This window comes from Electrophorus electricus, chromosome 2 (genome assembly GCF_041902795.1).
Source record: "Electrophorus electricus isolate QZ-2024a chromosome 2, ASM4190279v1, whole genome shotgun sequence".
Taxonomy (NCBI): domain Eukaryota; kingdom Metazoa; phylum Chordata; class Actinopteri; order Gymnotiformes; family Gymnotidae; genus Electrophorus; species Electrophorus electricus.
In genome coordinates, this window is record NC_137498.1 from 4,168,121 (window position 1) to 4,182,500 (window position 14,380).

At 48.1% G+C, this 14,380-nt stretch overlaps 1 protein-coding gene across 1 annotated transcript in view; it reads right to left on the bottom strand.

The window, feature by feature from the left end:
* Positions 1 to 283: 283 nt before the first annotated feature.
* Positions 284 to 14,380, bottom strand: part of LOC113591687 (exostosin-1) — a 114,693-nt gene continuing 100,596 nt past the window's right edge. The window contains exons 9-12 of the mRNA XM_081695455.1: positions 6,179 to 6,268; positions 3,200 to 3,360; positions 1,157 to 1,328; positions 284 to 820 (exon numbers count right to left, since the gene is read on the bottom strand). Coding sequence (XP_081551581.1) covers positions 635 to 820; positions 1,157 to 1,328; positions 3,200 to 3,360; positions 6,179 to 6,268 — 609 coding nt within the window. The 3' untranslated portion in view covers positions 284 to 634. The remainder of the gene's footprint in view (positions 821 to 1,156; positions 1,329 to 3,199; positions 3,361 to 6,178; positions 6,269 to 14,380) is intronic.

A 14,380-nucleotide genomic window follows, 5' to 3' on the forward strand; every position in this document is an offset into this window, starting at 1 on the left:
ACTGGTCCACTACACCTCAGCCCGGTCATATATACTCTCAAAGCACGCAACTATGCAGCTATGAACTGGCCATAAATAAGATGCACGCACATTCGTGCCAGGATGCGTCCGAGAAGATTTCTCCAGATAAAAGCTACAAGGCAAACAGGATACATTTCAATAACTTGTCATTGCCAAGCACCAAAGACAATTCATTTCATTTAGCCTACCAAGAAAAATCTTTTGGAAATTGACTGTACATGACCTTTAGATGACCTTTAGATGATCACACTGAATCTCGTCATTAGCATTCGGTGACTTTATTTGGACTTTATGCTGCTTTTTAAAAAAAAGGTACTTGTACAAAAAAAAAAGAAAAATGAACCCCATACATATTGCAGGCATTGGCGAGAGGCCACGCCTCTGTCCCGGTAACCCCGCCCCCTTCCCTCCGTCGTCCCCGCACGAGAAAGGCCCAGAGTTGCATATTTCCGTTTTTCACCGCGCTGCGTCGCGGTTGTAATGTCAGCCAGGCCCGGCTGCAGCGAGCGAGATGTGTCTCGTGTTCGTTGGCGATGGTGTGTGTGTGAGTGTGTGTGTGTGTGGGGGGGGCGTGGCCTAAGGGACTAAGGGCAGAGACGCCGTGGCCCGTTCCCTATAGTCGCTCGATGTCCCGGTACTTCTTGCGGAGGATGGACACCTGGTCCTTGAACAGCACGGGGTCGAGGCGGAGCTGGGAGCGCACGAGCGGCATGAAGCCGAACCAATCGGTGAAGGCGTTGGTGCAGGACTGCCTCTGGGCGAAGTGGTCCGGGTCCGCCCACCGGGACGACTTCGAGCCCTGTGATGGAGAGAGAGAGAGAAATTAGGAGGGAGGGAGTGAGGGATGAGTGAAGCAGTGGGGAAAGAGTCAACTAAAGCCCACCTGTTGCAGCCCAAACTGTTTCAATATTGAGACATTCATCAAAAGCTAATGTGGAGACAGGAAATGACCTCAGAGCCGTCTCTCTCTAACACACACACACACGTTTTCTCTCTCTGTCGGATTGTCTGCCCTGTGGTTATCTATCTATTAATGCTGGCGTTAACGTTTGTGTCTACAGCAAAGGAATCACCTGGGATACACACTCATCTATCTGAAATACACACACACACACACACACACACAGACACAGACCTGTTGCATCATAGTCTCCTTGTACTGTTTCTTCTGTGTGACTTTGATCGGCGGGAGCTTGGTTACCGCGGAGACGAGGAAGTTCATTAGAATATCCTCGCAGTTGGCGAGCTCATCAACCATGGCGAGGAGTCCAGCAGGCAGGTAGTGCGTGTACAGGTAATTATAGTACCTGAGAGAGAGAGAGAGAGAGAGAGAGAGAGGGAGGGAGAGAGGGAGGGAGAGAGGGAGGGAGAGAGGGAGGGAGGGAAGAGGGAGGGAGGAGAGAGAGGGAGGGAGAGGGAGAAGGAGGGAGGCAGAGAGAGAGAGAGAGAGAGAGAGGGAGGGGAGAGAGAGCGAGAGGGAGGAAGAGAGACAGAGAGCGGGAGGAGGGAGGGAGGGAGGGAGGGAGGGAGGGAGAGAGAGAGAGACAGAGAGAGGGAGAAGGAGGGAGAGAGAGGGAGAGGGAGGGAGAGAGAGGGAGGGAGGGAGGAAGAGAGAGAGGGAGGGAGAGAGGGAGGGAGAGAGAGGGAGGGAGAGGGAGAAGGAGGGAGGCAGAGAGAGAGAGAGAGAGAGAGAGGGAGGGAGAGAGAGCGAGAGGGAGGAAGAGAGACAGAGAGCGGGAGGAGGGAGGGAGGGAGGGAGGGAGGGAGGGAGAGAGAGAGAGACAGAGAGGGAGAAGGAGGGAGAGAGAGGGAGAGGGAGGGAGAGAGAGGGAGGGAGGGAGGAAGAGAGAGAGGGAGGGAGGGAGGGAGGGGGAGGGAGAGAGAGGGAGGGGGAGGGAGGAAGGAAGAGGTAGAGAGACAGAGAGAGGGAGAAGGAGGGAGAGAGGGAGAGAGGGAGGGGAGAGGAAGAGGGAGGGAGGGAGGGAGGGAGAGAGAGAGAGACAGAGAGGGAGAAAGAGGGAGGGAGGGAGGGAGGAAGAGAGAGGGAGGAGGGAGGGAGGAAGAGAGGGGAGGGAGGAAGAGAGAGGGAGGGAGGGAGGGAGGAAGAGAGAGGGAGGGAGGGAGGGAGAGAGAGAGAGAGAGGGAGGGAGGGAGGAAAGAGAGAGGGAGGGAGGGAGGGAGAGAGAGAAAGAGGGAGAGAGGGAGAGAGGGAGGGAGGGAGAGAGAGGGAGGGAGAGGGAGAAGGAGGGAGGCAGAGAGAGAGAGAGGGGGAGGGAGAGAGAGCGAGAGGGAGGAAGAGAGACAGAGAGCGGGAGGAGGGAGGGAGGGAGGGAGGGAGGGAGAGAGAGAGAGACAGAGAGAGGGAGAAGGAGGGAGAGAGAGGGAGAGGGAGGGAGAGAGAGGGAGGGAGGGAGGAAGAGAGAGAGGGAGGGAGGGAGGGAGAGAGAGACAGAGAGGAGGGAGAAGGAGAGAGGGAGAGAGAGAGGGGAGAGAGAGAGAGAGAGAGAGAGAGAGAGAGGCATGGTGTCTCTCTTCAGATGTTTCCATTTCTCTCTCTCTCCGTTGACTCCATTTTGTCTTAGTCGTCCCGCTGCTGTCTGATGTCTCTCTGTTGGGGTTTGTTTCTCTCTCTGCTCCCCCATATATGTGTTCACACACACACAATGTTGCTCTGCATCTCTTAGGCATTACTTGACTGTACAGGCACTGGGATAGTTCAGGATTTGTCAGGCTGAAGGTCTGGCAGCATGATGTGTGTGTGTGTGTGTGTATGTGTGTGTGTAGCTTACACTGAAGGACGATCAGAAGGGCCTGCAGCTAAAACAAACCTCACCTGCTCCGCACATCACTGCAACCACGCCGGTGCATCTGGCAGCTGAAGTGTTTATGAGCTACTGTACCATCACAACGTCTCCGGGAGCCTCTCCAGCGCCCTGCCAGGAGATGCGACCTGAGCCGTCTGGGAGAAACCTCGCCCAGCTTCCGTAGCTCGTGGCTTACTCTTGCAAAACTCCCTGCTGGAAATCGTCATTTTCTGCTTTTGTTGCTGTCTAACTGGACATTTGCGTCGCGTCGCTCCGTCTGCACGCTCAGAATAGTGATAATGGCGCGCATCGTGTAATTCTCGCGTGCTGCCCGGAAGCCCCGCCCCCCCCCCCGGTCCATATGGGTTCCGTACCTGTGGTAGAAGGCGGCGCCCGTCAGGACCATCGAGTACTCATTGGTCCATTTCGACGTGTAACCCCACCTCTCCTTCCCTGCGTCCCAGTAATGGCTGCGTGCGGGGTACCCGACCACGCGCTCGGGGAAACTGCGCCATACAATAAAGGCGAAGTCAACCTGTCAACGGGAGATCGCAAAACAGGAATTATTCCTCTTTGTTGTTGTTGTTGTTGTTAGCGTGTGCAAGATGCGCATAGCGTATTACAGAATGGGCTGCGTAAGCAAGGCTGTGTCATTCGACGAACATGGAACGTAATAAACATTCGTTAGCAGGTCCGTTTGTTTCTCCCGCGGGGTCGAGGGTGCTCGGTTTGACCGGTCAGCCCAGGTGCCGGTCTCTCCTCGCGAACGTTCAGGCCCGACGTTCCGTTTCCCCATTTTAATAACCGGATTAATGACCCGAGACAGCGCTATGAGAGGGCGCGATTCGAATGGATTTAAAACAAGCCGCAAGTCGTTTTTCAGAACCTATTCCGACACGCCACCGCCCTCGTTGGGCTCCCGGGCTCGGGCCTGCTGGGTTTGAGACCTTCGGGTGGGCTTAAGGAGCATGTTCTTGTGGTCTGGAACATTTGCCTTCACTTTGAGACATTTATCTGCTAATGTTTATCTGCTAACACGAAGAGAATATATATATATATATATATATATATATATATATATATATATATATATATATATATATATATATATATATATTTATTTATTTTATATAGTTAATCATCCAGTTATCAAGAAAGATTTATCTTTAGTTACCCCTATGAACACACCTTGTAGTCTTCTTTAACAAACTGAAAGCTGATCGAATCAGTGCACACAGAATCAAACATTTAGATCTGAGATTATGCACGTTTAGCATGAGTAGTTAACTATGTAACGCACTTAGTATAATCTAAGCATTATACTATAAATTCAGTTGCCTGTTTAACCCAAGACAACGTGTTGGTCTGACTGACTGAAAACCTTCATGCCCATATTTATATAATTATAAGAATATCCACTGATCAGGTATCACTGTAGCTCCGTTTTATTCTAGTGCAACTTGTGGCCAACGGCGCGTGGCTAATTTTGTAGCTCGTGGGAACTGGTTTAGCGCGTGCGAACCTCCCCTCTCGGCTCGGATTCGCGGCGCGTAACAAACACAACCCCGACGCGGTCAGCCACACGGTTAGCAGGTCGGCGACACAAAGCCTCTCTGTTGGAGTGAGCGCCGGCAGCTCTGCGTCGGACCCGGAGCTCTGTTATTCCCGTTATTCTCACCCTCCCTCCTCCTCTCACACACACTCTGATGCTCCGGCATCCTGACTGTCGCCGCAACGATGTGACGGCGTACCGCTGGCGTCCTGGAACACAGCGTCCGGCGGCTGGCTGGTGTAGCAGCGTGGAGAGTCCATGTTTTCTGAGCAGGTGTCAGTCTTTTACTCTCTCTCTCTCCCTCCCTCTCTCTCTCTCTCTCTCTCTCTCTCTCTCTCTCTCTCTCTCTCTCTCTCTCTCTCTCTCGCAGGTAAACATTCCCAGTGAACTTGATACGCATCCAAGTCGTAGCACAGCTAATCTCTTAGAGATGTAGCGGGCGGACCTCCTTTGCTGTGCTCCGCAGGGTTGCGGTAGGAGTTTACGAGCCCTGAGCCCTGTAACCGGGCCCCGATTAAACCCAGACATTGCTGGCACACGCCTAGAGGAACTCCCCTGCCTCGCCTCCGCCACCTCTCCGCCTGCTTCTCAGACAAGTATTATCGTCTTATCGAGTTATGCGGCAAAGCGCAATTAAACCCAAATCCAGCGGCCTGCCTGTCCCGCGCCGGGTAAATATCACGGCTGCTGTAATTGAATCCAAGGACGGGAATTGACATTAACAAAGTGCATGCGCAAATAGAAAACACTGCGGTGAGGGGGAGTGGAAATATGATGCGCATAACAAATAGTGCTCGAAACACGCACACACACACACACACACACACACACACACACACACACACACACACACAAATCTGAAGAGTATAATGAGCTGCTTATAAAAACAGATTTTTTTTGTTCTTTTTAAGTTGAGCTTTGTTTCATTTCTGAAGAAGACAATAATATATGTTTCTGTATTTTCCAGTTTGGTTTACTACCGTCGAATAGTCTGTGTCAAATAAAGACAGCAGGTCCAGTACCTTCAGGAACTGAAGAGTCTCATTGGCAGAGAAAAAGCCAATTTTTGTTCAAAGTTTTTACATGGAGACTTATATTCTGAAAAAGCCTATTTAGGTGTTTTTACATGGAGACTTATATTCTGAAAAAGCCTATTTAGGTGTTTTTACATGGAGACTCATATTCTGAAAAAGCCTATTTAGGTGTTTTTACATGGAGACTTATATTCTGAAAAAGCCTATTTAGGTGTTTTTACATGGAGACTTATATTCTGAAAAAGCCTATTTAGGTGTTTTTACATGGAGACTCATATTCTGAAAAAGCCTATTTAGGTGTTTTTACATGAAGACTTATATTCTGAAAAAGCCTATTTAGGTGTTTTTACATGGAGACTTATATTCTGAAAAAGCCTATTTAGGTGTTTTTACATGAAGACTTATATTCTCTGAGTAAATGACAAAGCACTTTTGTAAGTCGCTTTGGATAAGAGCGTCTGCTAAATGCCGTAAATGTAAATTCTGAAAAGCCTATTTAGATGAATCAACCACCACTAGTTCATAATCGTGTCTTTACAGTTCTGCTTCATGTACTGTAACACGAGGAAAACCAATTCAACTCTTTACTGGTACGGTTCTTCATGGTGAATTGAGAAAATTTGTGAACTATATGATTGCACCCCCAAACAATCTCAGAACATCTAGTGCTGAGAAAGGCTGAGGATGGCTGTACCTCATTGGTGAACAGAAATCAGGGTTGAGCCAGAGTCATCATCTTATTGGTGGAGAGCAATAGGGAGACGAACCTCATTGGTGGAAAGGACGGAATCCTCATCCAGGCTGAGCACCGCGTCGGTCCTGATGACATCGTGTGGGAAAAATCGCCCGCTCATCGTCTGGAAGAGCAGGAACAGGAAATGACATCGGCAACCACAGAGAACATCACCAGCTATCTAAACATAAAAAACCAAAAAACAAACCCCCATGTTCCCGAGTCCTCATGAAAGAAAAAACAAACCCAAATCCATCTTGACCTCTTCAGTCAATGTCCTCATTACTGAGACGTCTGTTTTGAGATTTGTTTTGGTCACGTGAGGAATCACAACGAACAAATGTGACAGTACACACCTCCTTCGACTTACTGTTTGAAGCAGCAGCTTGTGAGAGACGGCCTCTGATTGCGTAATTCCAAAGCGATGACAATGAAATCAGCAACCTTGCCCTCGGGAACAATTGTCAGCACGGGTGTCAACGGGTAAAAAGTCGTATAAAGTCATACCTTTACGACTGCTTCTCGCCTGACCATCTACATGGGGATCTCTAGACACAGAGGCCTGGGACAGTATCATGTGAATCTTTTCTATTGTCTACGTGTACCTGAACTTTACGGACTGAATCTCTTCTACCGTTTATGTTTACCTGAACTTTACGGACTGAATCTCTTCTACTGTTTACATGTACCTGAACTTTACGGACCGAATCTCTTCTACTGTTTACATGTACCTGAACTTTACGGACCGAATCTCTTCTACTGTTTACATGTACCTGAACTTTACGGACCGAATCTCTTCTACTGTTTACATGTACCTGAACTTTACGGACTGAATCTCTTCTACGAATCTCTTCTACTGTTTACATGTACCTGAAGAATGACCCCGAAATGTTGACTCAGGCCCTTCAGAAGCCCGGTTCAGCCTAGGAACATAAACGGTCCGAAAACGTACAGAAACGGTCCAAAAACGTACGAAAACGGCACGCGGAACCTCTCCTGCTGGCTTACCAAGCCTACGTATGTTGCCAAAAGTCATTTCCTCGCTGTGTGTGTGTGTGGGTGGTTGAAAGAGTAACAGAGCTGCAGTTCCGTTAAGTTGCCTTGGCTACGATCCATGCTAGGCCACCTGTTTAGCTTCCATATGACCCCCTCCGTTGTTATTATGGGATGGAAGGTAATGGGACTCCGGCTGGAGTCGATGGGGAAAGATAAGGAGCGCAGAAGTGAGAAGAGAGAGAGAGAGAGAGAGAGAGAGAGAGAGAGAGGGAGAGAGAGAGAGAGAGGGAGAGAGAGAGAGAGAGGGAGAGAGAGAGGGAGAGAGAGAGAGAGGGAGAGAGAGAGAGGGAGAGAGAGAGAGAGAGAGAGAGAGAGAGAGAGAGAGAGGAGGGAGAGAGAGAGAGAGAGAGAGAGAGAGGGAGAGAGGGGGGAAGGGCTGAAGTGCAGCGAGGGATGGAGATCGAAAGAGGTGTGTGTGAGAGGAGAGTGCGGGTCAGGAGCCGCCAGCCCCGGAGGTCGTCTGTCATTTGGTCCAGCCCTCCGTACCTCGGCCAGCAGGCTTGTTCTGTTACAGGGATGACATGACTGCGTGTGCGTGTGCATGCTTTAACCAAAGTGTTTCCCATCTGACACTTTCTGCTAAAGGGGTTAAATGAGGCCACCGTTTAAAAATGTTTCTTGTCTTTCCCAAGTAGACACACACACACACACACACACACACACACACACACACACACACACACACACACGCACGCATCTCTGAGCTCATTCATCACGATAGTGTTCCATCGACACCACCCTGATAGCTCTGAGATCTGCCTCGGGTCAGGAAAAATAGATGCGTGCACGCGCGCGTGTGTATATCAGCCGCATTTCTGGCTGATGCCGCTGCATCTGTGTGCCGCTTGGTTCCAACTAATCTTTCCCAGAGCGTTCAACGTTCCCTCTCAGGCTCCTTCTCACTCTGCTCCTGTTACATCCCACTGATTAGCGGGTTGTCACAGAGATGGAGCTGTCACTCAGTGCCTCCTGGCGTAGGAGGCGTCACCGAGGTCCTCTTACATGTCATTTCCGCCATATTCGATTACCAGGTTGATTTGGTCGCCATCTTACATCTCTCTTCCGTGGGCCCAAACCCCCACCCCACCCCCTCCGCTATCCCATCATCCTCTCTGTGAGGTGACATCAGGCATCGTGGACCTTCCTGGGGATAAACACTCAACCGTTGGTATGTTGCGTGAAGCAGACCACTGAACTTGGGTTGCTGTCATCACCGTATAAAACCTTTTCAAAACTTGCCTCTGCCATGCCCCGTGGTTCGCAGAAATGTTCCAAATTCGACGCGTTTTGTCCTGTTAATTATTCTCCCAAACGGCACAGGGTCATTAAGGAGTCGATAAACAAAATTTGCCACAAATTAAAGCTATCGTGCTTTGAACCGATGCCACACGACCAGCAAACTCACCTGTAGCTATTCAAGTTGTTTTTTTGTTTTTTTTTCAGTTAGGCTTTTTAAACTTCCGTTTTGCCAAGACTTTTATTTAGCTCGAGACTGCCCCTTAGCTATAACCAATCATATAGCTAAAGCTATTGTTTAGGCAATAGTGGCTATGACGGTTGCTTAACTTTTTCCATCCGACGTTTACTGAAACACGGTAGACCTTTCAATTCTCTTCCCAGCAGTCTCTGACAAGCCTTGCGAACAGAGCTGCTTTCAAACTAACGTTTCACTGCCCATCTTGGCCAGACCGACGCAGCTCATGAAAACGACCAGTAGGACATCAGCAACACAGCCTGTTTCCAACAACTAATGACATTTCAACGCATAGTATCAGTATATTGTGCACAACAATATTCGGATTTGAAACACTTAACGATATTGGGTTGCAGAAAATCCAGTGGCATTTGGGAGACGAAGGTACACAAGACAAAAGCGATAACTGCTTTTATTCATCGCAAGGTGCGACGGAGGTGAGTTTCACAAATGTCATTCGGTTTTTCTGAAAAAAACCCCCAAAACAGAACACATTAGACACGGAGCTCCTAATACACGCGTGATGTCTGCTGGATCGCATGTACAGCAAGGTTTTTATTTTTAAACTGCTGTAAACAAATATATTAAACCAGGCACCCTCTACAGTCTGAGTGCATATTTTATATCCAATTTTTATATCCAGCTCCACCAAGGCAGGGAATGCACCAAAGAGTGATAAAACGCGATATTTAAAGTGTTGTTTGTGATCACGGTAACTCTTTTCCAATACGGTTTGTCCAAATATGTGTCTTCACGTGTATATTACCTTTATATATTAGCTTTGTATATTAGCTTCTCCTCCTGACAGGTTAAGTTATTTTGTGCACCTGCTATCCAGGTATTGACTGCGTAGCCTCTTTGCAGCTCTGCAATGCTGCTTATTGCTCTGAAATCTCAATGAAGAAAGTTTTGATCGCCAGACCTTCTTGCCAGTTGACGCTCAGTGCTAACTCAGCATGAGGGGGTTCTCCCCTGTGGGTGCCTTTGGAACGTCCCCTTAAATTTAGCGTTGCGACCATTTCTCCTGCCCACTGTAAACTAGCTCTTCCACGGAATTAATGATGTATTCTACCGATTTGCTATTTATGTATTATTACACATGTATGTGTTGGGTTTGTATTGTTGTGGTGTTGTGTTGGTGTTGGTGTTGTGTTGTTGTGGTATATTAGTTTTGGTGTTGTACTGCTGTTGGTTATGTGTTTGTATTGTTGTGGTCTTGTATTGGTATTGGTGTTGTGTTTGTATTGTTGTGGTGCTGTGCTTGCGTTGTGTTTGTATTGGTATTGGTGGTGTTGTGATGTTGTATCGGTGTTGTGTTTGTATTGTTGTGGTGCTGTGCTTGCGTTGTGTTTGTATTGGTATTGGTGTTGTTGTGATGTATTGGTGTTGTGTTTGTATTATTGTGGTGCTGTGCTTGCGTTGTGTTTGTATTGGTGGTGTTGTGATGTTGTATCGGTGTTGTGTTTGTATTGTTGTGGTGCTGTGCTTGCGTTGTGTTTGTATTGGTATTGGTGTTGTTGTGATGTATTGGTGTTGTGTTTGTATTATTGTGGTGCTGTGCTTGCGTTGTGTTTGTATTGGTGGTGTTGTGATGTTGTATTGGTGTTGTGTTTGTATTGTTGTGGTGCTGTGCTTGCGTTGTGTTTGTATTGGTATTGGTGTTGTTGTGATGTATTGGTGTTGTGTTTGTATTGTTGTGGTGCTGTGCTTGCGTTGTGTTTGTATTGGTATTGGTGTTGTTGTGATGTATTGGTGTTGTGTTTGTATTATTGTGGTGCTGTGCTTGCGTTGTGTTTGTATTGGTATTGGTGGTGTTGTGATGTTGTATCGGTGTTGTGTTTGTATTGTTGTGGTGCTGTGCTTGTGTCGGTATTGGTGTTGTTGGTGGTGTTACGATGTGTTGCTGTATTGGTGTTGTGTTGGTGTCGTGCTGGCGTGTTGGTGTTGTATTCTTGGTGTTGCGTTTGTGTTGTTGGCGTAGCACCCTCGCGCAAGGACGCGGGGTCTCGGAGGCTGGTAAAAAAGCTGCAGCAACTGTGTCGAGACGGTCCAAAAAAAGAGAGAGAGAGAGAAAACTACGCCTAAAGAAAAAAAAGAAGATTTGGCTCAAAACTGACTCGACAGCAACTGGGGGGAAAAAAAAAAAAAAAAAGAATAAAAAAAAATCCTGACTTTATAAGCTACAGCTTCGTGGAGCGTGACAGCCCTCCCTTGCTGTTAACAAGAACCCTCGCGAGGCCGGAGAGACCTGCTTGGGCGGAGACCGTCCACAGATATCCACTGTATCTGCACGTGTGTGTGTGGGGCAGGGCTTCAGTGTGTACCCTGCTAATAATAAAGTGTCTCTACTAAATCAGCCTATAGAGGCTTCAGAGAAGCGCCAGCCTTATTAAGTCATTGACTTTTAATTAAAGGGTCTGGGTCACTTAAACAAGCTCGTTTAAACAAGAGCTTTTTTCTTCCCTTAATAAGTCAATTACCTAAAGTTTTTTTTCCTATTGCATTATAAACCAGTAAAATGACTAGGGATAATAGTCAAATAGTCAACCATTTCACTGCCAGTTATACTGTGTATGACTATGTATGTGACAAATAAACCAAACTTGAACTTGAACTTGAACAAATGCTAATAGACTAGGGCCAATAACCAATCAGTAAATGACTAGGGATAATAATCAGCCACTAAATGATGAGGGATATTAAGGTATTAAGGGAGCTCTCTCTCTCTCTCTCTCTCTCTCTCTCTCTCTCTCTCTCTCTCTCTCTCTCTCTCTCTCTCTCTCTCTCTCTCTCTCTCTCTCTCTCTCTCTCTCTCTCTCTCTCTCTCTCTCTCTCTCTCTCTCTCTCTCAGACTGTTACTAACCCACATTTCTAATGAAGCACTTCACGACGCCCCGACACGTAATCCATTACCTTCGAGCCTGTCACACGCCTGGCGCCAGGTGTGTAGCATTGTGTGGACCCTGTACTGTGTTATTTTTACAAACCAGCCATTCACTTTTACTATTGAGCAAATCTGTGTGAATGGCCTGGGAACATAATAAACATATTTCATCATGTACCTAGTGCTAATAATCTGGTTAGTAAAAGCCAAATCAATATGGGACCTCCTGGTAAGGGAAGCCAGACGGAGTCGTTACACTCGTTCAAATGACTCAGAAGTAACGAATCTCTAATAGAGGGATCGCGGGACTCTTGGGAATCGTTTAGAGAGCCGTTGTTTTTGTGGCTACACGCAGGCGACCTCTGCCTATTGACCTCTCGCGTACCCTGTTTTGCAGAAGGCGGTGTAGTGTGACGATCCAGTCACCGGTCCGGGGTAGGCTCGGGTAATAAGTTAGATGGGTGTATGGAGTGTCAGACACACCGGGACCACGCCTGCGCCCCCTACCGGTGCTGATGCTGCGCGAAGCTCGGTCAAGCACCCAGTCTCGGGTCAGCGGAGGTGCTGTGGCCAGGAAGCCACCAGGCAGGATAGAGGGACGCTAATGACTTGGGTCCAGCGATCGGAGGAGGTCCAGGTCCGTAGTACTGGGTCTGTCTTGCTGGGATGGAGGGAGGGTGTTTGTAACAAACCACGCAGCAAACTGACAAGATGAGGCAGGATCTGTGAGCCATAACATCAGCGCTAACGTTACCCATGTCTCACGTTTTTACCTCTGTGCTTGTACCTAAGCAAAGGGTACCGATGTTGGCATGGCTACCGATGTTCATAAAGGTACCGATGTTGGCATGGCTACCGATGTTCATAAAGGTACCGATGTTGGCATGGCTACCGATGTTCATAAAGTTACCGATGTTGGCATGGCTACCGATGTTCATAAGGCTACCGATGTTGGCATGGCTATTGATGTTCATAAAGTTACCGATGTTGGCATGGCTACCGATGTTCCTAAGGCTGCCGATGTTCGCAAGGCTACCAATGTTGGCATGGCTACCGATGTTCATAAAGTTACCGACGTTGGCATGGCTACTGATGTTCATAAGGGTACCAACTTTGACAAGGCTACCGATGTTCATAAGGCTATTGATGTTGGAATGGTTTCCGATGTTCCTAAGGCTACTGATGTTGGCATGGATACTGATGTTGGCATGGCTACCAATGTTCATAAGGCTACTGATGTTGGCATGGCTACCGACGTCCGTCACGCTACCGATGCTGTCAGAAACAGACACGAGGTGGGAAATCTGTGGGAAATCTCGCACCATTGCCAAAAGCAGGAATAATCACGGGAAACAAGACGCAACTGAGCAAATGAACGCAGCTGCGCAACCTCAGTTACCCCACGTATTTCCCAGTAGGCCATTACCCTCCAATGGATCGCCATGAAAAACCTGCCATGAACGCCAATGCAAAAAAAACCTTGTTAATGGCCTAAAGGATAATCGAAGTGCTTTTTTCATCTCTCAGGACTGCCCTCCCTTGAATCCCAATAGCCATAGAAACAGGAAGGCCCCGCTCCGGAAAACTCACAAATTTCCTCATTCTGTCATTGGCTACGTGGCAGAACCCAGGACGGCGTAACTTTATTTTGGACAAAATGAAAATCCGAAGACTTCAACCTCTCAATCCCACGTCGTCTAATCTAGTTGTTAATCTTGCGGTTGTTCAGTAACTGTCGTGAATTATTCGGACACTGAGCGGTAACTAGCGAAAACGCTGTGTCATTGTGAGAGTGTTTGTTTGAGGTGTCAGGCGTTAGAATGGCTGCTGGTTTTGAGAGACAGTGTTTCACTGCTCAGGTGAGGGTGCAACGGGTTCTCGTGGAGCTGCTGAGGGGAAAATAAATATATAACAGAAAAAGACAGAGAGAGAGAGAGAGAGAGAGCGAGAAGAGATGGAGCCGAGGTAAGAGCATAACAAGTCTTTAGCTGTGAGAATATTCTGTCTCTGACACGTACATGCACACACATGAACACCCGAACACACTACACACACACACACACACACACACACACAGACACACACACACAGACAATAGTAAAGGTCATTTTAATAAAGTCTACAAAAGCAGCAGATGTACAGTGAGGAGGGGAGGCGGATCCATGATGACCCACTAGCACCCACTACCACACACTACCACCCACTAGCACCCCCTACCACCCCCACCATACACTACCACCCAATATCACACAATACCACACAAACACCCCTACCACACACCCCTACTACACACTACCACACATCACCACACCCCTACCACCCACTACCACACCCCTACCACACCCCTATCACACACTACCACACACTCTACCACACACCAACACACTCTGCCACACAACAGCAGACACTACTACACTCTACCACACACCAACACACTCTACCACACAACAGCACACACTACCACTCTACCACACACCACCACACTCTACCACACAACAACACACTACCACACTCTACCACATACTACAAATCTACCACACTCTACCACACATTTACACGTTACCCCACTCTATCACACACTATCACACCCCAACACACTCTACCACACCCCTGCCACACACCACCACACTCCTAATACACACTACCACACCCCTAACACATTCTACCACACCTCTACCACTCTACCACACACTACTACACTCTACCATGCTTGTGCCCAAACAATAACTACAACCACACCCCCGCACGACTACACCCTACCCCCACACTATCACAACCATACCCCCACACTACCACACCCCTATCCCACACTACCACACCCC